Source organism: Pseudorasbora parva, chromosome 5, assembly GCF_024679245.1.
Source record: "Pseudorasbora parva isolate DD20220531a chromosome 5, ASM2467924v1, whole genome shotgun sequence".
In the NCBI taxonomy this organism is placed as follows: Eukaryota; Metazoa; Chordata; class Actinopteri; order Cypriniformes; family Gobionidae; genus Pseudorasbora; species Pseudorasbora parva.
Genome location: NC_090176.1, coordinates 44,988,976 through 45,015,238, shown reverse-complemented (window position 1 = coordinate 45,015,238; position 26,263 = coordinate 44,988,976). Strand labels below are relative to the sequence as shown.

Here is a 26,263-nt window from a genome sequence, read left to right as displayed (position 1 = left end):
TCAACCTAATAAACATCAAATGTGACTTTGTGAAAGCTCAATGACTTTGGGAAAGTGTATGGGTATAGGCCTGATTTTACCATGAAAAAAGTAGCACTGATATATATATATATATATATATATATATATATATATATATATATATATATATATATATATATATATATATATATATATATATATATATATATATATTAGGGCCGGGACTCGATTAAAAAAATTAATCTAATTAATTAGAGGCCTTGTAATTAATTAATCGAAATTAATCGCATTTTAATCGCATATAAATATTTGACCTGAGAACAATGAGAAGTAATTTTTCACATGTATTTTTAGTATACCATTGAATAATGACTGAATACATAAGCTTAATCAACAAAATATTGTTTATTTATTTCAGTCCAGCAGACCAGCGCAATGTTTGCCATTAAGTGTAGCAAAAGCATATTTGTGATATTTGAGGCTCGATGTACTGCGGTGATATGCAAATTCCTTGTTGTATAGCTTGCACACAACCGTGCTCTTGACGACGCTTCCATTCTTTCGTTTTTTAAAACAAAATTTCCCATCCACGGGGCCGAGCAAAGCGGTCTCATCAGCTTCTTCGTTCATGTTCACTCATGCCCTGCGTCTCAATCAGCTCCATAGTTCCCTAATCAAGACATAAGTCAATGGGCTGACTCCCTGATCATGCCCTGACTACTGAACTAGGGAGCTGACTGAGACGCACCCAAGGTTTGTTGTTGTCTTGACTCCGGAGCGCTAGTTGGTGTTCCAGTATAATCGGTCCGTCGAAACTGATTCATTGAAAAACGTTCCGCGGTGCAAAAATAAATGCGGTTAAATTTTTCATTTTTTTGCGTAATTAATTAACACGTTAAAGTCACGTAATTAATTAATCTTAATTAACGCGTTAAAGTCCCGGCCCTAATATATATATATATATATATATATATATATATATATATATATATATATATATATATATATATATATACACATATATACATATATACATATATATATTTACAGCATTACTGAGTATTTCTCCTCCTATTTCACCTTTGAATTTTAACTGAGCGATACTGAGAGAATCCAGATATGTGCTTTTTTCCACTTGTGTCATTAGTGAAAGTAGAGCCCAAACCGCAGTCTGCAGAGATCCTCTCTGTGTGTTGTCATTTACTGATCTGACTGTCAAACGGATGGTCCGCTGGATCTGAAGGGGCCCCTAAATGCGAGCTCTGGAGGAACGTGATACTGTGTTCAGGTGCAGCGTGTGAGGCCATGAACATTTCCCAGCGGCCCTCTCTGTGAAGGGTGAGCTCATGGCTGATGAGAGGTGCACTATTTGTGAAGGACTGCACTCGCTGTCTTTATGGACAGGGGTTCTACGGTCATGGAAAAACATACATTTTAAAATGGTGTTTTCCAGGACTGGAAAAGACATGGAAATTAGAAAACAATGTTCGAAATCTCTGTAGGGTATTGTATTGCAATTGTGACCAAATCATATTTATTTATTTATTTATTTATTTTTGAATGATTTACCTTGAGAGTCTATAGAGTCATTTGAGGTAACGTTTTTGACCCTGCTAAAAAAGTTCCTTCACCTTTTTTTATTTTTCAACACATGTTGAATGAACATGGATTTTTCCACCGTTATTTTTTATATATATTTATATATTTGAAATTGTAATATATATTGTTAGATGTTTGTTTGCTACCTCTACAAATATGTTCTGTTTATCGTGTTATCATATTTGCTTGTATTGGATATTTAATTTCTGCATATTTTTGCATTTCTTCATATTCTCACTTTATTTAAAACACTTGTAAATTTAATAGCATTGGTAGATGTCACTTTTAAATTCACTTGTGCCATTTAAAATGTATATAAAATATTGGGGGTTAGTGTGTGTGGGGGGGGCATGTTTTTGTGGCATATGAGGACACAAATGTGTATATTGACATGGGTATTACAAGGAGAGGGTGAAATATGAGGACATTGGCCATGTCCCCACTTTTCAAAATGCTTATAAATCATACAGGATGAGGGGTTTTTTTTAGAAAGTAAAAATGCAGAATGTTTCCTGTGATGGGTAGGTTTTGGTTTAGGGGCAGTGTAAGGGGATAGAAAATATGGTATGTACAGTATAAAAACCATTACGCCTATGGAATGTCCCCATATGTCACTAAAACCAACTGTGTGTGTGTGGGGGGGGGTACTACAATTGTAGTATCAGCTTTTTATTGCTTCTCTGCCATGAAATTAGTCTGTATTTTTAAATCTAATGTCAATCTAATGAGTAAATAACAGGAAAAATCATATGAAAAAATCAAATCATCAAAGCTCATGTCGATTCATTAGTCAACAAGAGTGGCAACCCTGAATGACAACAGTGAAGGTAGATGAAGAAAAGACTTTAAAATAGCAGCCGAATGAATCTAGATACTTGTATTCGCGTGTGTGAGAGTTTGGCGTATCAATCAAAGGTCAAAGGGATTTGGCAGAGGCCCTATCTTGTTGTGAGAAATGAGCCCTTGGCTTCTCATATCTGTATCCTCAGCTCTGGATCCTGACGCCGGCTCTCAGTAAGACTTGCACAGGAGCTCCTCGAGGAAAACATCACGTAAGACCTTCAGAAAGGAGCGTGGTTTAAGATAGAGGGGCCTCTCGCAGGTTCAGCGATGCCGTTGGTCCTCGAAGTGGCGTTGTGTGTTTTGATTTGTGTGCGTTGTGTGTCTGTGTGGTCTAGCCAGTGATTAATCCTGCTTTTTTGAAGCAATCGGATTGAAATGCTGGAATGATCATATCCGTCAGCAGAAGCGACCATAAAGCAGCCAAATAAGCTGACAGTCAGCAGAGACAGGAGTTTGGATGGCTCCCACTCGGAGCAGGATGCAACTACGTAGGCCGTAAATCTCAGCATCCATGGCCTAATTAGCAAAGCTCTTTTTCATCTCTGCATCAACGCTGTCTGATTCATGAATGCACAGGCTTTAAAGAAGACTTTTCCACACAGGCTCGATAATTGATCGTGCGGTTTTGAGAGAAGAGCAGCGTTTTTTGTGGCGGGGGAATGTGATGATGCAAGCAGTTTTGGCGGGCGCCTGAAGCGCACTCGTCTCCGAACATCAAAGTAGAGAGCGGAAGGTTCTGGCCGCTTGCCCGCAGTGCTGCTGTCATACCGAGGACCCCTCTGTGAGTCTGCGGCTGCCCTCCGAGTGCCTGTGGCCTGTGTGTAGCTTTGATTTGCCCAGGGCTAGACTGGAGGAAGGCTTTATGTGGGCGCCCTACTGCTGTTTCTGGCAAGTTGGGAGGCCCTCGAAGTGAGGTGTCACCTGTGATGGAAAGTGTGACCGTTGAGCAAAGCTCAACCTTTTTTTTTCTTGCTGTGTTAGTGAATAAAGGACTCATTAATAGAAGTTCTTGACGAGGAAGGGATGATGAAAGTTAATTCGTTTGCTCCAAATCATCCAAAACATGTTTGATTTCCTTCTTCTGCAGAACACAAAAGAGGATGTTTTAATCAATATCATTTTCTGTGGATTTATTAAAGGCCTCAAAAATGTCAAGAGACATGCACATTCTGAGACGCAACCAGATATTTAAACAATTCAGTTAAAATGCGCCTTTTACTTTGTTGTATGAAAGAAGCAGGTGAAATTTTCCACCACCTACTGGACAGAAGCATGAAGCGCTGGATGGTGCACTGGAGAGCAGTAGCAACCTGCAAAATTTTACTGGACAGTCGCTTAAATAGTGGGGTGTCATTTTTTTCTCTTTTTTTTTTTCTTTTTTTTTGCTCGCACTATATGTGCTTCCATTATATTGATTTCACCAAAGTGGAGACTCATAAAAGGCCTCATTTTTTGTTCTGCAGAAGCAGTGGGTGATGATGTGAATATGCATATTGCATCTTTTATTAAGGGTTGCACAATATATTGGTACCATATTGGTTGTAGGGTAATATTAGGGTGTTTCTTTAGGCAAAATACTATAGAATTTTAATACTGACAGTAATAAAGACCTTAGCATGCACCAACACGAGTCACTGTTGACTCTCAGAATAGTATCAAGCAAGCTTGTTTTCACTTACCAGCTGACCACACAGACACCACTGCGCTTTCCCAGACAACACTGAAAACACTGCGTGCTGTTGCAGCCGTGTGATGACATTTCAGCCGCTTTTCTGTGACGCAAACCCAGTTCGACTCTCAAAGCCCTCTGTCATCCTTTCTGAAGCCTTTAGACCTCCAGTAAGTCGGGCGGTGCAGTCAGCTGGGCTCTGTGTGGGGCGCAGGGTGTAATTGAGTTGAGGTTAGGTGCTTTATGGTGGAAAATATGAGGCACAGCTGTGGACTTTGGCCATCTTAGGAGCTGGGCCTTTTGCCCACCACCGGCAAGAGGACAAGTGCCATATTCCACAGGCCAGTGAAGTTCCAACCCCATCCAAGCAGAGACAAAGTATATTTTGCAACTGAGCACTGCAGTTAATGCAATGCAAAATAGCTGTGTGTGACAGAAACCTCCCTGCTAGCAGCATACATGAGTCATCACCATGTCTAATAATTGATTTTCATTTTTTTAAGGAATTTTGAGTAACCTCGTGTTAGAAGTGAGCTGTGTCATGTGAGGGGATATGTTAAGTTATTGAGGAATATTAACAATGAACAATTTATATAAATTAATTAATAAAAATGTTAATCTAATTATGAACTAGAAAAAAAATCAAAGCTCCCATTAATATGCTGATTTATTATTTTTAGCTTCTTGAATATTATCATTACTTGTCATTTCATACATGTAGATTTCCTGCACTATTAGTTGATTTGAACCACTGGCACAATTTTCCCCAAAGCAATTTACAACACATACCGGAATGCCTTTTTGGAAAAAGATTTAATTTATAATTTCAGTGGAAATCTTAAGCAATGCATATAAAAAGAATATTTTATGTTTTTTTAAGGTTTTTAGCTTTTAATGTTTATGTTCACCAAGGCTACATTTATTTTTTAAAAAATACCAACAAATCAACTGTAATATTGTGAAACATTTTTTAAATGTACATTATTGTTTTCTATTTGAATATATTTTAAAATGTAATTTATTTCTGTGATCAAAGCTGAATTTTCAGCATCATTACTCCAGCCTTCAGTGTCACTTGATCCTTCAGAAATCAGACTAATGTGATGATTTGCTGCTCAACAAACATTTGTGTAAAACCTTTTTAAGGACTCTGATTAATAGAAAGTTCAAAAGAACAGCATTTATCTGAAATAGAAAAGTTTTTTGCAACACTGTACTACTGTTCAAAAGTTTTGGGTCAGCAAGATGTTTTAATTATTATTATTGAACTTTGAGACTTCTTCTAAAAAACATGACAAAAAGATAGTCTGTTTGATTAGGCAGATGACACATCTTACCCCGCTCTCCCCCACACCATGAACCTCTACTGCATCGAATATTTATTAATGGCCATGGAAATGAAGCCTTGCACAAATCAAGTCTGTAACGTCAACTACACCTACACTGGAGCAAAGAGCGCCAAGCCTCCCGCCCCACCAAGCCCAGTTATATATCCAATTTCTCCAGCTGCAGTTCAGAAAGAGAAATCTGTCGTCTTAATATAGACTCACAGCTGTGAGCCCAGAAGGAATGCTGGGCCTGGCCGCAGTCATAAACTCAAAGTCTGAATATCCTCCGCCTAATCAATGTGCGTGTCGTCTTCTTCCGACGTGAGCTTTGATGACCCTTACAAAGTCTGATCGGCGTTGCCAAGACAAACGCAATCGGAGGGTGTGTATGCGTGGATGTGTGTTATGTGCGCCTTATAGACAGAACGGCTGGGATTGTTTTCACGCCATGCACACACCCCAGTCATGTTGTCTTACGACCTCTGCTGAGTCCAATGGCTGTCTGTGCAACAGGCAATCTTGGTGTAGGAATTGCGACTTTACCACAGAATGAGCCGTTAAAACCACATTCGTCCCATGAATCATACTGAATCTAGTCTTGTTTCTTGGAATTTAAATGTCTTCCCATGATGGCAACTGGTGTTTTCGGGGAGTTTGGACTATATTTAATGTACAATAGCACTGTTTCATCATCTTTGGGTTGTTTGCCATGAATGTTTAAAGGAGTTTGTTCACATCATTCATTTTTTATTCATGCTCATATCATTCAAAGCCTGTATATTAATTCTGCTTTGGAAAAAAATGAAAATGGAATCTAAACAAAGAGTGAATGTTAAAATATAATTTAATATTTATTGGCACTTTTTGCCGTGCCATTTCCACCATGCTTAACAGACAAGCTGCAGTTAAATTATGCATTAACTGTGAATATATTATTTAACTGTCTGTATATGCACTGCACGGCCAAAAAAAGAGTCTGTAGCCGTGTTTCCATTACCCTTCAAATTCAAAGTGCAAATCGAAAATATGGCCAATGGGAGTGCGTCAATTTCCCAAAAACTCCCATATAATTGCAAAAAAAAGTGTTTGTGCTCGTATAAGGTGGTTTCTCAGGCAATTCGAAAAAGGACATTTTTGCAAAACAGCAATGGAAACTGCATTTACGGGTCACCTGGTGTACATAAAAGACAGTCATTCTTTAAAAATGACGCCTTATGTCGGACAGAAGACGAGACAATAAAATAAAAGACAATATTTACAGGAATACTGGATTCTATACAACAAGAAATGCCACCATTTATCATTAAATCCCTGAAGCAGAGATGAGGGAGAAATACCCAGAAACCCCTCTCTGTGGCCATCCCCAAGTATAAGGGTCTTTCATCGCCATTAATGTTTGGATATCATGCCTATGTCTCCTTCCATTAAAACAATGGCTAGTGCAATGACTGGGATATACATAAATCTACTGACATACGTGGCATAATTTTGGAATACCTTATCGCGAGAGGAAAAAAAACATAAAATCTGTTGGAATGGAATAGAAACGCAATCATCATTTCGCAATAGGTTTTTATTGACATTTGGAAAATATCGCTAAATTTTTGCGCAAATCTGTAATGGAAACATGGCTTTGACTGAATCATTATTGCAGTGATTATTATGTTCCGAGCATTGTTACATGTTTGACAGCAGTTCTTCATAATTGATGGAGTGTGTAGCTTTTCATTGAAAGTCTTTGTGATGTGCTGGAGGAGACTTTACAGAGTCCTGGACTCTTGCCTTGTCAATACTAGATCTTCAGCTAAATTTATGCACCTCTTGATGGAAATAAATGTTGTGATGTTGTGGCCATAATGTGTCTTCCGACATGATTGTTCAAGGTCTGGATTCAGAGATGCCAATTCATGTGTGGAAATTATTCTTAATGCTCCCTCCTGACCATTCTTTCACAATTTGAGCCTAATGATTCTTGACATTGTCATCCTAGAATATGGCCATGATGTGTCTTCCATGATGTCCAAATTCTCATGTGATGCATGTATCCACTAATGGACATTGTTATTAGAATAAACCAGTGAAAGTTTGTTTTAGGAGGGTTTATTTTCCATGCTCAGAGGGACAAAAGTGCCCATAGAAAAAGCATCTATAAATATCTCCACTGACGAAAGTAAATAATAAAAAAATGGGAGAAAATTATGGTGAATAAATAATGTCTTTCCTTTTTGGCTGAACTATTCTTTTGTGAAACTCATGTGATCTTGTTTTTGACTTTCTGAAGGACGGTGGTGATGCCGATTGCGAATGAGTTCGCTCCAGACGTGGTGCTGGTTTCCTCAGGCTTCGACGCGGTGGAGGGTCACCCGCCACCTCTGGGAGGATACAAACTCACGGCCAAATGTAAGTGTTCTGCGTTTCCCTGTACTTAGGGAGATTCTTATGGAATGAAGCGGTTCAGAGCAAAAAGATGATTCATTGACATGGAAGTCAGCCTTTGTCCCACTCCTCTCTCTTTCTCGCTCATTTCTCATGTCTAAAAGCTTTCATTTCACTCACATTTATCATGTGCTAATACCACAAAAACAAGAGACCACACTCTTGTGTGCAAAGTCTAATCCCTAAAGGGAGGGATTGTACCAGTCATCCTTTCTCATACTTCAAGATCCCTGATGTTTTTCCCTTTTTTTCTTTTTTTTCTTCCATGTGTGCATAATATCAAGATGGCATTCCAGGCTTGTTTCTGAATCAAACATTTAAGGATTATACAGCACTTGTTATTGGGGTCCAAAAGGCTGCTTTTATCCTGTTAGAGGGATCAGCTCTTATAGATTACATCTCCTGCTGAAAGCTGTCCATATGTCAGTGCAAAATAAAAACACTTTTCTTGAAACATTTGCCCAGAGTCTAAAGAAAGACTCCAGTCTGAATTTGTACCATTTTAGCATCTAAAAGTGAACTTTGAATCAGGTTCATTCCATCTGCTGATCTAAGCATGATTCGATCGGTTCTGGCGTTTGTTTTTCATTTTTCTGCTTATCTTAAAGGAATGTCATTTCACATCAAGCGATGATATTATTTCTGCCGTTATGTTCTTACCCTATTGTCATTTCAAACTTTTTATGCTGTTTTTAACTTAAGTCTGACAGTTCATAGTAACCAAATGTGACATCTGAAAAGGACAAAAAACAAATACAATTTATTTTTACGCCATATGATATGTCAAGTCTAAAGTCATTACGTGTAAGGAACAAAATGAAATACATTTTTCTTTGTTTAAAAATATCAAATTCAAATATGGTGCCTTAAGATTAGTTTCACCAAGTTTGGCATCACTGACAGCAAACACCTTTGTTTCCTGAGGTTATTTGTCTTGGCAAGTCGATAAAACCACACGTGTGATAACATGTCTTGGCTGACCCTTTGTGATCCGATCACTGAATATTATCGTAATATAAGTTATATTGAACTGTTTTATATAGTTTTATTATCTTAAGTCCTAAATAATGGTTTTGTTTTCTCACACAAAGCTATCATATGACTTCAGGAGACCTGAAATATATATTGAACTTAGTCACCATGAACTGTCTTTGTGTGGACAAGAGCTTCCTAAAAATTCTCTAAATTAAAACTTTTGTGTTCCCATAAAAAAAATTGAGTTTGGAACAAACCCCAGAGCATTCCTCTCTACCAGAACAAGTTTAAATTATACAACCCCATCAACATAGACTGCAAACTGTATTAGTTATTACTATTTTTAGTTATTTATGTCTTACAAAGCTATTGAAAAACTTCAGAAGACATCTTTTACGATGCTTTTTGGGGTGGATTTTTGGGGCGAGTCGTCGTATGGAAAAGAGCAGCGTAACATTTTTCCAAATGTCTCCTTTTGTGTTCTCATACAAAATAACAGCGTAAAAGTTTGGAACGTCATAAGGGTGTATAAATCTTTTTTTTTATTTTTATGTTTGTGTTGGGAGGACTATTCCTTTAAGAAAGATGTGCAGGCACCTTATACACATAATTATTCAAAGTAGCTGCAATTCTGGTGCAATTTGTGTTGCATTGTAATATGTTGCACAAAGTTTGTATCAGGTTCTCTGTGGTTAAGCTGTACTGGACGGTTCCGTCGGACGATGTGTTGAAGAACATCCCATTAGACCATGCCGTGCCAGTGAAGAATTAAACTAAATAAATGAATCTAGGATGGGCTTGAATGGGATTCTTTGGGAAAGGGAGGTATAGTCGGATACATATATTCAAACAAAGATCAAAAGATGCCTGGAGCCAAAATACTAAGCCACATTTATTAAAATTAAACCTGCCTCGTATTATATGTTTAGGCCCAGTAAATCCAGAGTGTCGTCTTTTTAACAGAGGGAATGTGATGTAATACTGTCTTTTTTTTTTCCTCTCCATCTCTTAAATTTTTTTCTTCCTCTCTGATTCCTTTGATCAAAGGCCAGCCACCGGTTTCTGAGCGAGCTCTATAACCCCAACTTGTATTTCCTGTCTCCCCCTTTGGCAGGTTTTGGCTACCTGACCAAGCAGCTGATGGGACTGGCCGGCGGCCGGCTGGTGCTCGCGCTGGAGGGGGGTCACGACCTCACCGCCATTTGCGACGCGTCCGAAGCATGTGTTTCTGCTTTACTTGGAAACGAGGTAAGAGCAGAGTGGAGATCAGACGGGGAGGGGAACTCAGGGATGGACGGGGCTTTATGAATGGAGGAAAAGATGAAGGGATTTTACAGAATGACACCATCCTTCAATATTCAGTAATATGGATTTTTTTTTTTTGTCCAGCTGAGCCAGCCATTCTGATTTTACTTGTCTTGAGAGAAAAGTTTCATTTTAAAGGTGAAGTCATTTCTGCAGTACTAATGACAGTGAACAGAACTGGGGGGGAAAAAAGGTCTCTTCTAGTTTCAAACATGTGTGCGTGTGCGCGTGTTATATAATAAACTGGAATGTTGACAGGTTGAGTGTGTAATTAATTAATTTTCATTATTAAATGAAATGTAATAATTATAAATAAAATAGTAACTAAACTCCACTTTTTATATATTTTTTTATGTATATATATATATATATATATATATATATATATATATGATTTATTTATTTATATTTATATATTTATTTAAATATATACATTTATTTTTGATTATAAATAAATATAAATATATAAATATAATATTTATATAAATATAAATTATAAATTTTATTGATATAGATATCATATATAATTTAGAAGAAAGTAGTTTAGTTTTTTTAATTAAGATTTCTGTAACACTTGCAATACACTTAATACACTAATATACCAATACACTAATGCGCTGTGAGCAAACATGAACAAACAACTGTATTTTTCTTAACTAACATTAGCAAAGATTAATAACAAATGTATTGTCCAATGTTCATGTTAGTTAATACATTAACTAATGTTAATGAATGAGACCATATTTAAAAGTGTTAACAGGATTTTTTGAGACACATTTACAGGAACTAACATATTAGTTACCACAGTTAGTGTATTCTTGTGTTAAGTCAGGGTGACATCTTCAGTCGTTACACCTTTTTTCACTCTTTTACAGAGTCCCACTTCCACTTTAGTTTTTTGTTTTGTTTTAAGGCAGTGTGTCAAGTTAAAAAGTCATGGTTGTCAAAGTTTTACAAAAGATTCTCAAGTCCCATCATGTGTCTTCTAGCTGACTTTGAGAGCAATACTTCTGCAAAGCAGTTCTGCGGCATACTGATAACTGGCCACATTTGGAACCTCTCACTGGCCCTGGGTTTTGTTCTCAAGGCCTGTCCTCTTTCCTCACACCCACCTTTTTTTAGGGTGTCACAGACTAGATGTTTGTCAGGGTGTGTATTTAGCAGCACTCCCTTTGTGCTGGCCAGCCACCAAGGTTCAGCTGACACAGTCATAGTCCAGTCTAAGGGTGGGAGTGAAATAATAGTGAACGCTTCACTGTCTGCACATGGAGAAACAAGACAAATGACGCTTTAGGGCATCATTTATCCACTTGTCTCTGTGTCAGAGGAAGAATCATTTCTTTTATGTTCTCATCTCTCATCTTCACTGCTATTCTTTCTCTTCATCTTCTTTATTCAGGATCTTTTCTTTCTCTTTCTAAATCAAATACGTTCTCAATTTGGCTCTGCTTTGCTGTCTAAACAGCAGCCTAAATGAAACTCATAAGTGATTTACAGCTTATTGCATCCATCCTCAATTGATTTCAATAGCATTTGACATTGGCACGCAGCTAAACTAAAGATACAATATTCTAACCAACAGAAACTGCATAGCACAACCAATTACTGGACCTATGATACCTGAAAATGTCTTTTCTTGGAGATTTTGTGTTCTCTTCCAGAGAAACGCTCTCACACCATATGACGTGATAGATAACTAGTTGTATAGGGTTTGTAAGTCCTGAAAGGCAAATATATTGTTTAATCTCAAAGCAAAAATTTGATCCTTCATCTTAGGAGCCCATTGGTCTGGGGAGTCTGTAGCCTGACAAGCCAGACCCACATCAAGATGTTTGGTCTGGAAACTCACCATTGACTGGGCTCAATCCGAGGGGCGGGATAAACGGTTGTCTTTCAAACTCCCTCCGCACGCGATAGGATAGCGCTACAACCAATCAGAGCAACGAATGTAAAGCGGAGCTAGTTGATAGATTAAACTTTCGCCGTATCCGGTCAGCAAAACTCTGAACACATCTTCCCCTTTATAAGAATGACTTCAACTCCAAGTCTTCCAGAGTCGCGGTCAAAGCTGATTCGAAAGACCGCCGTTCACCAGCTTCTGTGTTTACTAGTAGCACACAAGCGCAACTCGGACGTCATTATGTTAGGCCCCTCCCACCGACTCTATACACGATGTGATTGGCCTGACCAGAGTTTGGTTTTTACAGCTCAGACATGTATTGAAAGTTGCTAGACGATACTCGCGGCAGATTAGATTTGCTGCCGGTAGGGTGAGTCTAGATTTCAAGGCTAGGGAGTCTGCTCTGTATTTTCTACTGTGATCAACGAGCATAATTTAAATGAAACAAGCTGTGTCCCAAAGTGAAGTTCGCGCACTTCGAAGGCCGCATTTGAAGTGCGATTACGTCATAGTGGCACTACGAAGGCTTTCCCAATGTGAAGGCTTCACCCCCTGAAGGCCGCATTTGAAGTGTGATTACGTCACAGCGGCACTACGAAGGCTGTCCTAAAGTGAAAGCTGCACCTCTGAAGGCCATATTTGAAGTGCGATTGCGTCACATCGATGCGACGAAGGCTGCCGCAATTCATGAGCGACTTCAAAATGCGCCCTTCGGTTCTCAGGCAAAGGAAGGGTACAGCAGATGGAACCTTCCTACAACTTCGCAGTCTTCCCTATCCCAAAATTCATAGCACACTGGTGACTGGTGGTCCGCATTCCCACGGCACTCGATCAGATTTCCCAGTTAAAGACGGTATAGCGGTCGGTAACTCAAGTGTAGCCTACAATTGAACACAGCGCAATCGCTTGAAGTAAATAAAACGTTTAGTGCATTCGCACAATGTTCCCAGTTCCCTGCCCTGAGCAACCAAGATAAACTTTATTTTCCCAATTTTTAAATGCTATTAATTTCGCAACCATTCTCTCAAGAAGATGAATCAGTCCATTATCACCCTTTTTGCTGTTTCTTTCTTCTTCTTTTTTTCATACACTTTCTTTACATAGCTATCAAAATTAAATCTGCGCGGGGCTGTATTTTCGTCCCGCTCCCGCTATTGCGCACTGCACCATTCTGCTCGTGCGTAAAATCCACTCCATGCTCACCCGCTATAAATTATTTAATTCCCAACCCGACTGATCCAGCTAAATTTAGATTTTGTTTCCAGAATCTATCTTTTAAATTTCCCTTACAGAAAGAGAGACACTTGGGATAGGAATTGTCCGTGCAATCATTTATTTTTCTTATAGCCTAGGCTACTGTCAACACCGTAGCTAAAACAAAAATCACAGAAAAATAGGCTAAACCAAATGTGACATCTGTCACTCAGAATTATAAGAAAAAATGTAAATAAACGAAAACTGCTGACTTAGATGCTAAAATAAAGTTTTTTATATGAATGAATGAATAAATGTTCACTGACGACGGTCACCGAAAGATCGATCCTCCGAAGGCTGAATGTGTGGCCGACACAGAACAATTTAAATGGCTAGGCTATAGTATTAGTTTATTATTATTTTTTATGCAAGTTATTTGTAAATTAAACAAAGAAACTACTCTCTATTTTTCAAAAAATATTGTTAACTTCAAACATAGGCTAAATTAAAGAGAAGTGGTTGTTCTGTAGCGTTTATTTTTGTAATGCACGTTATAATTTGTAGCTACATTAAACACATTTATATATGTTTATACATTTTCTTGTCATGTAATTTAAAATGTGTAAATGAAAATAAATTGGTCTATACATTAGCTTACCCTTTTTACAACTATAGCCTATTTATAGACCAATAATATAACTTAAGTTTAACATCAGAAACAACAGAAATTTTAATTATCAGCCAATCCAGAAGAAAACACTTTTCTACACTTTCATTGCGCTGAGCGGGAGAAGCTGGAGCTGGACCGGGATGGGGAATAATGCACAATAGGGCCCTATAATTTCCGCGATCACGGAATCGTGGACGGAATCGCGGAATTGGCATATTAACGCGGAATCTGCATATAAACGCGGAATCTGCATATAAACGCGGAATCTAGTGTTAACGCAGATTTCCCCGGAATTTTACATATTTGTAATGAAATTCTGTGTCGTGTGGGTTAAGAACGTATGTCTGAGGAAAGTGCAGATGGGGGGGAAGCAAATCTCCACGACACAACCCCTCCCGTCATTTCAGCTCGCCCTTCAAAATAATGAAAGTATGGCGAAGTTGGTCTCCACGGCTCTGCTTTCGGCAGCGAAAAAGTTTAGAAACTCAACGCTAACGGCGGTTTCACCCTGCACGCGCAGGCAGCAGAAGCTTTGCGTATGGAGAGCGGGAGCCGCGCGCTCGTTGTGCTCAGGCAGCATTGGTCGCGCGCGCAGCTGAACCGCGGCTCGTGTAGCCTATTGCACAGACAGACAAATATTGTCCATTCTGTCAGATTTTCCGGTGTTCTACTCGACCCCTGTCATCTCGTGCTTTGATTTATAATGGGCACATTAGGCAGCAATGCATATCTGCTGCAAATGCGACCGTTTTCCCCTCTGTTAGTCTGTTCCAAACATGCATTTAACATGCTGTATATGGGTAGTTTACATGATAAGTAACCTTAAAGTTAAAATTAAGCATCTAGTTTTAATCATTTAAAGGGGCCTTTGACGTTGGGGAAAAAAACTTCAGGCAGTGGTGTGTTTTCGTGTATTTTTATTTTTCACAGCTCTGGATATCATAATGGTGATTGTTAAACACACAGAACAATTCACTACATGATTTCATGGTGAAATGTGTTATTTTTTAATGTTAATTTTCAGCTTTAAATGTTTTACTTAATAGTACTGCATGTAAAAGATGATTCTTATGATTTTTTTTTTTTTAGTTCTTTTAAAAAAAAAAATACTTGAAAGAAAAAGCTATTGGAGCACTTTCATTTTAACTTATATAAACTATTATAATTTATTTTACCGGAAAGTTTAAAGCTAATAACCATTAATATTTGAAGTACTTGAAGTGCAGTGTTATGTCAAATATCATATTTGTCCTAAAAAGTAAATGTGATGTTTGTTACCTCAATACATTTAAGGTCATTCCTATTTTTTGTTTTATGTTCTATTAACATTAAAAGCACACTCTTTTTTCACCAAAATAACATTAAAGGGTAAAAAAAAACCTGAATTGCCAAACATTTTAACGGAAAAAAAGGAATCTGCAAAAATTAAAACGGAAAAAACGGAATTTGCAAAAATTAAAACGGAAAAAACGGAATTTGGGAAAAAATAAAACGGAATTTGGGAAAAAATAAAACGGATTTTATAGGGCCCTACAATAGAGACTCTGGTAAGGCCTGAGCGGGACATCATCTTCTGGGATGAGCAGGGCATATTTCCACTGTCCGCAGCTTTGCGGGGCTGAATCGGTCGACGGCTGGCATGTCATAAAAAGTAGACAATGCATCTGAGATGATGAGTTGAATAAAAATAAGTAGGCCAACTTAAAAAAAAAACTTGGACATATATATATAGGCTAAATGTTTAAAATATATTGTAACAGTTAGATTTAACATAAGAAATAAATTGTTAACTAATAGCCTATTTGCAATTTGACAATATTTAAGCGGCTAGATTTACATGCTATGGTCCGGTCTCCCATCGTCGCAGGCTTTGAAGCATGTCAAAACCCAATAAAAAGCTCAAAAAGCTCAAAAAAATAAAATAATAATACAGTCTTGTTCAAAATAATAGCAGTACAATGTGACTAACCAGAATAATCAAGGTGTTTAGTATATTTTTTATTGCTACGTGGCAAACAAGTTACCAGTAGGTTCAGTAGATTGTCAGAAAACAAACAAGACCCAGCATTCATGATATGCACGCTCTTAAGGCTGTGCAATTGGGCAATTAGTTGAAAGGGGTGTGTTCAAAAAAATAGCAGTGTCTACCTTTGACTGTACAAACTCAAAACTATTTTGTACAAACATTTTTTTTTCTGGGATTTAGCAATCCTGTGAATCACTAAACTAATATTTAGTTGTATGACCACAGTTTTTTAAAACTGCTTGACATCTGTGTGGCATGGAGTCAACCAACTTGTGGCACCTCTCAGCTGTTATTCCACTCCATGATTCTTTAACAACATTCCACAATTCATTCACATTTCTTGGTTTTGCTTCAGAAACAGCATTTTTGATATCACCCCACAAGTTCTCAATTGGATTAAGGTCTGGAGATTGGGCTGGCCACTCCATAACATTAATATTGTTGGTTTGGAACCAAGACTTTGCCCGTTTACTAGTGTGTTTTGGGTCATTGTCTTGTTGAAACAACCGTTTCAAGGGCATGTCCTCTTCAGCATAGGGCAACATGACCTCTTCAAGTATTTTAACATATGCAAACTGATCCATGATCCCTGGTATGCGATAAACATGCCCATATCATGATGCTTGCACCTCCATGCTTCACTGTCTTCACTGTGTACTGTGGCTTGAATTCAGAGTTTGGGGGTCGTCTCACAAACTGCCTGTGGCCCTTGGACCCAAAAAGAACAATTTTACTTTCATCAGTCCACAAAATGTTCCTCCATTTCTCTTTAGGCCAGTTGATGTGTTCTTTGGCAAATTGTAACCTCTTCTGCACATGCCTTTTTTTTAACAGAGGGACTTTGCGGGGGATTCTTGAAAATAGATTAGCTTCACACAGACGTCTTCTAACTGTCACAGTACTTACAGGTAACTCCAGACTGTCTTTGATCATCCTGGAGGTGATCATTGGCTGAGCCTTTGCCATTCTGGTTATTCTTCTATCCAGACGCAGGATAAATGAACGTACAGGTTTTCAGACTGAGCTGCAGGGCGAAATCAAATTGCCGGCAGATCAGCCTGAATTTACCCAGTCTAATGAGCCCTTTAAAAAAATGAGATTAAAGGAATAGAATTAGAAAACAATGTAAGGACAGATTACAGATATGTAACTACTGAAACTCCATGTGTGAAGTCGCATGTTTTCTTCTTAAGAATTAATAGAGTCCTCGTGTTAACTTTATTTAAATATAGTTGTCAGTCATACTAATGATCAATTTGACAAAATTGCACACAAAAACAGTTTTAAGTGAATTGACAGGCCTTCAGACCTCAGAAACCGTGTGTGTCTTGAGAGTGTGGCACATCCTTACAGAGTTGACTTCTATTGATTAATATTGTTCTCTAAAACACGTTCAATAGCAAAAGTGATCCCAGCCTATGTGGATCCCGACATTTACACTTGCGCTGAGTTTATACGACTTCCCAGAGGCTAGCATATCTGAGCACTGGGAGTTTGTGTTCAGAGCAGGGCTCAATCATTTTGCCACTCTTACGGTCCGATGTGAGGACGGGCCTCATTCCTGGGGTTATTGAAGCTCTAGAGAGGCAAGCCTGTAAATGCATTCCTGGAACAGTAAAAGTGAGCTGTCTCCACTCCATTTCTTGGGATGAGAGGAAAATAAACAGGATGATAAGACGATATTGGTTGTGTGCTCTCTGTGATTTCTGCTCAGACGCACGTTGATTAGTTCTGACCGTAGTTGACACATTTAGTATACTACAGAAATGTCAGCTGTTAGAGTACTGTAAAAACAGTAATGTGCTGAATTATTATAACATTTTATACTTCAGTCTTCAGTCACACGATCCTTCAGAAATCTTTTTAATATGCTGATTTGCTGCTCAAGGAACATTTCTTATTATCAATGTCAATATGCTGATGAATATTTTTCTTGGAAACTGGGATCCATTTTTTTTTTCAAGATTCTTTGATGAATATAAATTTTAAAAGAACAGCATGTTTAAACTAGAGTTTATTTGTAATAAGGTAAAAGTATTAACTGTCACTTTTGATTTATAGTGATTTAAATGAAATGTTATATACATAAAATATTTTTATATATAAATGCTATGCTTTAAAAAATATTTGCTGTAGTTTTTTATTTCTAATACCTGCCTTACACAATCAACAAGAAAAAAATGCTATCATATTTTATATATATTAATATATACTAATCAAGTCAGAGCCCACCCGGTTTGATAACAGGTAACATTTTATTTAAAAAAAATTCATTGCTACAAGGGAGCTTATTTCTAGTAGCGTTTTATTTGTTACTACTTACAGTTTTTTAAATATAATTTTTTATTATTATTATTAAGTGTCAGCTCATTAGTAATTTAATGTATAAATATAATATTAAATTATACAATATAATGTCATATTTAAATATAATCTTTATTTCTAATAATATAAATACAATTTCTAATATTTTTGCCATTATTTGTATGTATATATTTTATTAATAATTATATTTTTATAAATTTGTCGATGGATGGATGGATGGATGGATGGATGGATGGATGGATGGATGGATGGATGGATGGATGGATGGATGGATGGATGGAGACAGACAGACAGACAGACAGACAGACAGACAGACAGACAGATAGATAGATAGATAGATAGATAGATAGATAGATAGATAGATAGATAGATAGATAGATAGATAGATAGAAGCTAGTGTGAACCTTGCATGTAAATGAGAATGAACTTTGTCTCTTACCCACAAGGCACTGTGTCTCTCCACAGTAACAGGCTTGTCAGAAAATATATGCACTAACTGATCTGGACCTGTTTGCTTTTAGAGTAGAACCACATACTGGCAGTCTTAATGCAATAATCATAATCAGTTTACCTGCGCAAGCATTCGGTCGGTGGCAGACTGAGAGTCTGCAGGCCCGGCTGGCGCTGCCTTCATCTCCAGTTTGCCCCATGGGAAGGTTTGTTGTCATAGCATGAAAAGGATAGAGGAGACTGGGACATTGAGCAAGCAAAACTGCTCAGTGAGGGCCCGTTTCAGCTGCCTATCGAGTACACTCCCTGGAGGGATGTTCAGAGGGGGCTCAAGAGTATCTCAAGCTCACTCTCTTTCCTTTCAGCTTACAGACGCTACCAGCGGCCCATCTGAAAGCAGTTAGCTTCACACCTCTCGCAGACGGGGTTACTGACAGCCAGAGAGACAGAGGCAGACTTAAAGTAATCAAAGGAAATTAGGAAGCACAAAGTACAGAGGAAGCTTAGCTCATAAACCTGGAGAGGGAGAGGGAGAGGAAGGACTGACTATCCCATGAGCATTGGACACTTAGGGGACATTAGATGCTTCAGCCATCTCCAGTGAGGATTGTTTTAATACGCAAAGAGTTCACTGGCTTGTCTCTGCTTTATTTGTCCAAGTATGAAAATCGGAGGCCTTGTTTAGATGCACGTTTCTTGTAAAGTAACATGAATGTTTTTCATGGCACCCATTCAGGGGTCTTCAGAAGGGGCAGTTTAACCACACTGCCATTTGATGACCCATGCAAGACGTCACAAATGCCCCGAGAAGAGAAGCTCAGGCCAGATAATAGATACTGAGAAGCAAGAGCACAGACTGTAATCAGTATTGCAGGAAGCAGGTGTTTTATCATTGCATTCAAGCCCACATTGTAACGGAGGTGAAGTTCAGGGCAGTGAGTAGATGATGTCGATAGAGTCTGAGAGCTTTCGAGTGTTTTTTTGAGTGTGTTTGAACTAGAGACTCATGGGATAACAGGTGCTCCAGCTACCCGAACCTCTGCTCCGCCTGCTTTGCTCATTCGCTCGTCTATAGCTTGAAAGGTAAATCAAGCTCAATAAGGTACTCCAAAGTCAACAGATTCATTCATTTTAGGAATCATTAAGACAATTTATTTTATATAGTATTATATGTTCCATAGTTTAAAAGAGACAATTATTACTGTAAAACTGAACACTACATTGTCAAATCTAGTTATAATAGTTTAAACATGTTCATTACATTTTTAATCTTCTGACATCATTGGCTACATATATCCATTCCAGTATACAGTAGATTATTTATATAGTATTATGTAAAATTATAAAAATTTGTTAAATGTTAATAATTATTCAGCAGTTTAATCTGTATATATTACTGTGTACAAAAATGAATTGCCATCAAAAGCAAGAGTATTATTATAATTTTCATATATATATATATATATATAATACTTTTGCTTTTGATCATAATTAATTTGATTGTTTTATATGTTGTTTTATAATCTTAGATTGTATGTATTAGGAATGTAAAGCATTTTGGAATGATTAAACATAAAGCAATATAGTCTTTAAATATCAATTATTGATCAGACAGTTTCAGGATGTTATTTTTGTATATGTCATCTAAACCTAAGTACAGTGTCCAATAAAGGCATTATATATAAAATATTAGGCGTTACACAAATTGTTGCAAGTGGACCGCATTAAAACTATAAGGGTGTGAAAGCACGCAGAGTTCCCTGCTGTCCAAGGAGCGAGACAGCGAATGATTGAGCTGCTTTACAGCGCCGCAGTCTCCTGTGTGACTGTGCTCATTATATTGAGCGTTTAACAGCCTGGGCTTGTGTGTCAAATATACTTCCTCTTGTTTAAAGGCAGGTAAAGAGAAGGAAGCACTGTTATAATGAGGATTGTGTTTCCTTTGAAATTGAGTCAGATCAGGGGCGGCTCTGATAATCGGTTCTCTCGCTGTTGTCCGTGAGTAACTAAAGGTTTCACTGGTTAAATAGGCTGTGATGCTTCGACTCTGATGTCATTCAGCCCTGAATCCATGACTCACTGATGGATGTGTGCAAGCAGATGTTGTTCTCAAATTGTGGTCATTAGAAATTATATGATAAACAACGTCCTAATAAGCTAATTGTTGCCAGTCACCATGAGGTTTTTCTCTGTGTTTACCTAACAGCCACAGTAAACATGCAAGCTTTAACCTATGTGGCCTGGGCTTGATTTTCAGACTGTTTGTTAGGTCACTGCAATCATTTCATGCAAGGTTTCGTTTTGAAATGAGGAATTTCTAAATAAACTGTAATCAGCTGTGTCAGGGCTGGTCAATGCATTAATGCAGTGGTACGTTAGTGCAGTTACTAGAGACTTCCATATTTCCCATAGCTATATGTAGAATTCAGAAACCCTTGTTATTAGCAACACCAGTGGCCGTTAAAGTGTTAGTTCACCCAAAAATGACAATTTAGTCATTAATTACTTACCCTATTGACTTTCGACACCCATAAGACCTCCGTTCATCTTTGGGAACACAAATGAAGATATTTTTGTTGAAATCCGACAGCTCAGAAAGGCCCTTATTGACACTAATGTCATTTCCTCTCTCAAGACCCATAAAAGGCACTAAAGACGTCGTTACAAAGTCTATCTCACTACAGTGGCTGTACAATCATTTTATGAAGCGTTTTTTGTGCTCAAAAAAACGGAATAACGACTTATATAGTGATGGGCCAATTTCAAAACAAAGTTTCAAACAGTTATGAATCAGTGTATCGAATCATGATTTGGATTGCGTGTTAAACTGCTGAAATCACGTGACATTGGCGATCCAAATGCTGAATCGATACAATGATTCATATCGTTCGAAACTTTTTGAAATCAGCCAATCACTATACAAGTCGTTATTTAGTTTTTCTATGCACAAAAACTATTCTCGTGTCTTCATAAAATGATTGTAGAGCCACTGTAGTGAGATGGGCTTTGTAACGGTGTCTTTAGTGCTTTTTATGGGTCTTGAGAGAGGAAATGACATTAGTGTCAATAAATGCCTTCTTCCTTCGGATTAAAAAAATATATATATCATCTTTTGTGTTCTGAAGATGAACGGAGCTCTTACGGGTGTCGAACGACATTAGGGTAAGTAATGACAGTTTAATTTTTGGGGGAAATAACCCTTGAAGTGAAATGCATCCAGCAACTTGCTGCTCGTGCTCGCACGAACTGGACGATGTTCAATGCCCCGATATACTCACAGCAAAGTTCTTTTCCGTTCTTTGCTTAGAAGTAAAAATATGTTGGAAATAACTTTGCAGCAATATCAGGGTTAACACTCCTCCTGGAAAACCTGGGAAATTGGTGACAAATTTTCCAGTCCTGGAAAACACAAATTAGAGAAAACGTAAAATGTCCTGGAAAAACTTGTGGTTGTCCTGGATTATTATTATTTTTTTAAAGTTAGAAAAACATTTATAACTGGCCCAAAACAATTACCATTGTTTTTTTAGAAAGTGCAATGTTCAGGAATGCTGAGTTTTGACACGTGAGAGAGGTTGAAATTCCCTTGATATTGGCACTGGTAACGAGACCAATTTGTCATAGTGTATTATTAAGAGCTGATTGTAAAGTTAAAGGGTTAGCTCACCCAAAATTGAAAATTAGCCCATGATTTACTCACCCTAAAGTCATCCTAGATGTACATGACATTCTTCTTTCAGACAAACACAATCAGAGTTATATTAAAAATGTCCTGCCTCTTCTACTATTTATAATGCCAGTGTCTGTTGGGTCCGGGGGGGTTAATGAAAGCCTTCTGAAGCCAATCGATGCGTTTGTGTATCCATATTTAAAACGTTATAAAGTAGCTAGTTTCTAGCTTCCGGCGAATCACCTTCTGTATTCACCTTACGGAAAAGGTGTAGCGCAGTAACTGATTTGCATTGTCGCGAGACGTAGGATAACCATTTTGAACTGCGAGAGGTGCTGGCTCTAGTTTTTCGGTTGAAATGTATGCAAATGCCAATATTTTAGACTCCTACATGTTTTTTTATTATTAAAAAAGATAAATATTCTGTATTTTTAGTTATAAAGTGGCACATCGGCCAAAATATTGAAAACCACTGCCTTAATGTATTGCAAACTATCAAACAAATTTTTCGCTTCTCTGCACTGTTGCATGTTCTTTCGGTAACCCTGTATTGCGTGAGGCTCCCAGTTAACTTGGCTTCATCCATATTTAAAGGACGTGCCCTGTTCTCAAACAGTCAGAATTTATATTGCTGTAGGCAGGTTGACAGAAACCATCCTAACAAAAGCTTTTCTTTTTCCTGGAGAATGTGAAGGTCCTCACACTCAGGCCGCGGGCGAGGGGGAAAATCAAATAAATCCCACTGTCATGGTGGATGCCGGCAACTGGCATGCGTTTCATACCTGCCAAGCAGCTTGGCGTGCGCTGACAAGACCTATTAAAGTTTATGGACGTGCAGCAGGGCCGTCCATCATGATGACGGACAGGTCGCCCCCTCCCCGTCGGCCAGTGCCAGGGCAGGAGAGGGTCGCGGCCGCAGCGGGATTGGAGAGCTGAGAGGGGCCGGGCTGAACTGGGAGGATTCCTTAGGGAGCGTGCCGGGGGGGGGGCGAGTGTTGACCTACAGACACACCACACAGCGGGAAAGTGTGAATGAATGACCAGCTGGCCTCACACATGCAGACTTTTCACCCTCCATATGGGGACGGCTGCCTTCGAGTCATGTCGGAATGATTGCATTTACGAGATGAGATGAACACCACCGCAGTGTTGTACATGTGGGAAAATCTGAGTTTTCTTTGAGGCTGGAGCTGGCAACGTGTCAATTGAAGAATTATCATGGAAACAAACTGATATTGACCATATTTATTTTTTCATTTGTCAGGCTGCATTAACAGTTTATCTATTATTTATATATGTATATATATATATATAATATTATTATTATTATTTTGTATGCATTTTGTTAAAGAATAGGGATTGAATAGTGATTCTCCAGTCTGACACCAATAAATAATTGTTCAGAAATTATTCTAATATGCTGGTTTGCTGCTCAAGTAATATTATTATTATCAATGTTGAAAACAGTTGTGCTGCTTCATATTTTTTTGGAAATTATGACAAAAAATGGATTCTTTGATTAAAAGAAAATTCAAAAGAACAGCATTTATATGAAATAGACATCTTCTGTAACATAAATGTTGTGTGTGTTTTTGTGTGTGTGTGTGTGTGTGTGTGTGTGTGTGTGTGTGTGTGTGTGTGTGTGTGTGTGTGTGTGTGTGTGTGTGTGTGTGTGTGTGTGTGTGTGTGTGAGAGAGAGAGAGAGAGAGAGAGACAGAGAGAGAGAGAGAGAGAGAGACAGAGAGAGAGAGACAGAGAGAGAGAGAGAGAGAGAGAGAGAGAGAGAGAGAGAGAGAGAGATGGTATGTGATGTTTTCTCTAAAAGTTGCTATATAAATAAAACTAGCATAACTTGTATAAATAAAAGTAGTTTGCTTACACTGTGTGCTTTTAATATTTTAGTGCTAGGGTGAATTTTTTTTGTTTGTTTGTTCGAAAAATCGAGGAGTTTGATATGTCGTGCCACAGCAGGATTAAAGTCTCCTCAGACGGCCTTTCCCAACGCCTCCGGTCCTCCTGCCCTCGTCCTATTTGTTTTAATTAAACCAAAGCTTCCAGCTCGGCCAAGAGTAGAGAAATGATCTCTGCCTCTTTCTTTCATTCTCTCTCTCTCTCTCTCTCTCTCTCTCTCTCTCTCGCTCTCTCTCTCTCTCTCTCTCTCTCTCTCTCTCTCTCTCTCTCTCTCTCTCTCTCTCTCTCTCTCTCTCTCTCTCTCTCTCTCTCTCTCTCTCTCTCTCTCTCTCTCTCTCTCTCTCTCTCTCTCTCTCTCTCTCTCTCTCTCTCTCTCTCCACTTGATAATATTTCAAAATCACTCCACCCTGTTTTCATGTTTTTTTTCCTCCTCTTGTTCATGCAATTGGTTTATGAAGGATGAATGACAGGATGCATGCTCTTTTCTTCATCTTTAATGTTTGCATATGAAACGCTTGGCTGTAGATTTTCATTATTTTTTTGCGTGGGGGTGAAAAAATGCAGCCGAGAGCCAAGGGGAAATGGAATCATTCCACATCAGGAATGCAGCGTCGCACACTGGCTGTTTCCTCTGGGCCGTGGCCTCGCTGGTCCCTGAGCTGTCGTGAGGGTTTGCCGGAGCATGAGGTCTCGTTGCCCACGCGCTGTGACAAAGCACAAAGCCCTGCATTGTTGGCTAGCTTTAAAGCACAGCATTCAGCACATCTGTGAGCCGCCGTTTGAGCGTAAACACAACCTTGCTAATAATATATTTATTGCCAGGTAGCCATTGGTGGTCCCTGAAAACAATAACTAGCAAGGTCTGCTTCCATAAATAACTCAATGAGGATGTGGATTTGTTGTATATATTCTCCAAAATCATACTCCACATAGTTTTGTGTTAACATTGGCAAACCTGGCATGAATTGTGATCATCATTTCTTCCCTATTTTGATGTACTGTATATATTCAAGTGAAATTGCTTCTCAGACAAGAAAAAATGTATTGATTTTGTTTGTGTATTGTTATTGGTCAATATCATATGAGTGACAGGTTGTCCCGAACTCATCAGAGAAGATATGCCACTGTTCATGTTATAAGTTCAAGTGAAATAAGTTATTTTGATGAAAGATTATGAGGGCACACATGTAAAAAATGTAATAATAACGATGTGTACAGATAAATCATTTGTAATAAATAATGTAATATTCCAATATTTAACAGTGATTATATTCGTAATTTTAAAGGATCTTTGTCCAGTCTGTGGTTTAATCTTATATCTGTGATCTTCCCTACAGTTGGATCCTCTCACTGAAGAAGTGCTTCAACAGAGGCCGAACCCCAATGCCATTCACTCCATGGAGAAAGTTCTGGAAATCCAGAGTGAGTGTCCACACAGTTTCACTATACATTCACTGATGGACTAAAGCATATTGTGCACAACCTTAAAAAAACATTTTTTTTTTCTTTGTAGTATAGTTTATTAGATAAACTTGCCCCTGAACAATGTGTAAAAACAAAACTAATTATGATTGGCCACATATCTTAAGGTGTCTTCTGCTTCAAGTGGGCATTTTTTTGGTGAGAACATTCTGCACTATGGATTACTGTTTAGTCATAACTCTGACAGGCATGCGATCTCTTTGCATGCTATTTGTATTTGACATCTTACACCTGTGAATAAAGCTTTTAGTCATATTTAAGGCTGAGTGTTGACCTTGTTTTGTGCCTAGGTAAATACTGGCGCTCACTGCAGCGATCTGCCTCGACTCTGGGCTACTCACTGCTGGAGGCTCAGAGATGTGAGACTGAAGAGGCAGAGACGGTGACCGCCATGGCATCCCTGTCTGTGGCCAACAAGAACATGGGGAAGAGGTGCCGTTATCTTTCTGTTTGTTTGTGTGTATTTGTGTTGGACATATGGCACATTCTACAAATAC

The 26,263-nt window shown here is 38.3% G+C and overlaps 1 protein-coding gene across 5 annotated transcripts in view; it reads left to right on the top strand.

Moving 5' to 3' along the window:
• hdac4 (histone deacetylase 4) overlaps positions 1-26,263 on the top strand; it is a 264,950-nt gene that overhangs the window by 233,128 nt on the left and 5,559 nt on the right. For all 5 annotated transcript variants that reach the window (XM_067444476.1, XM_067444477.1, XM_067444475.1 and 2 more), the window contains 4 exons: positions 7,703-7,821; positions 9,947-10,080; positions 25,622-25,706; positions 26,057-26,198. In XM_067444476.1, coding sequence (XP_067300577.1) covers positions 7,703-7,821; positions 9,947-10,080; positions 25,622-25,706; positions 26,057-26,198 — 480 coding nt within the window. The remainder of the gene's footprint in view (positions 1-7,702; positions 7,822-9,946; positions 10,081-25,621; positions 25,707-26,056; positions 26,199-26,263) is intronic.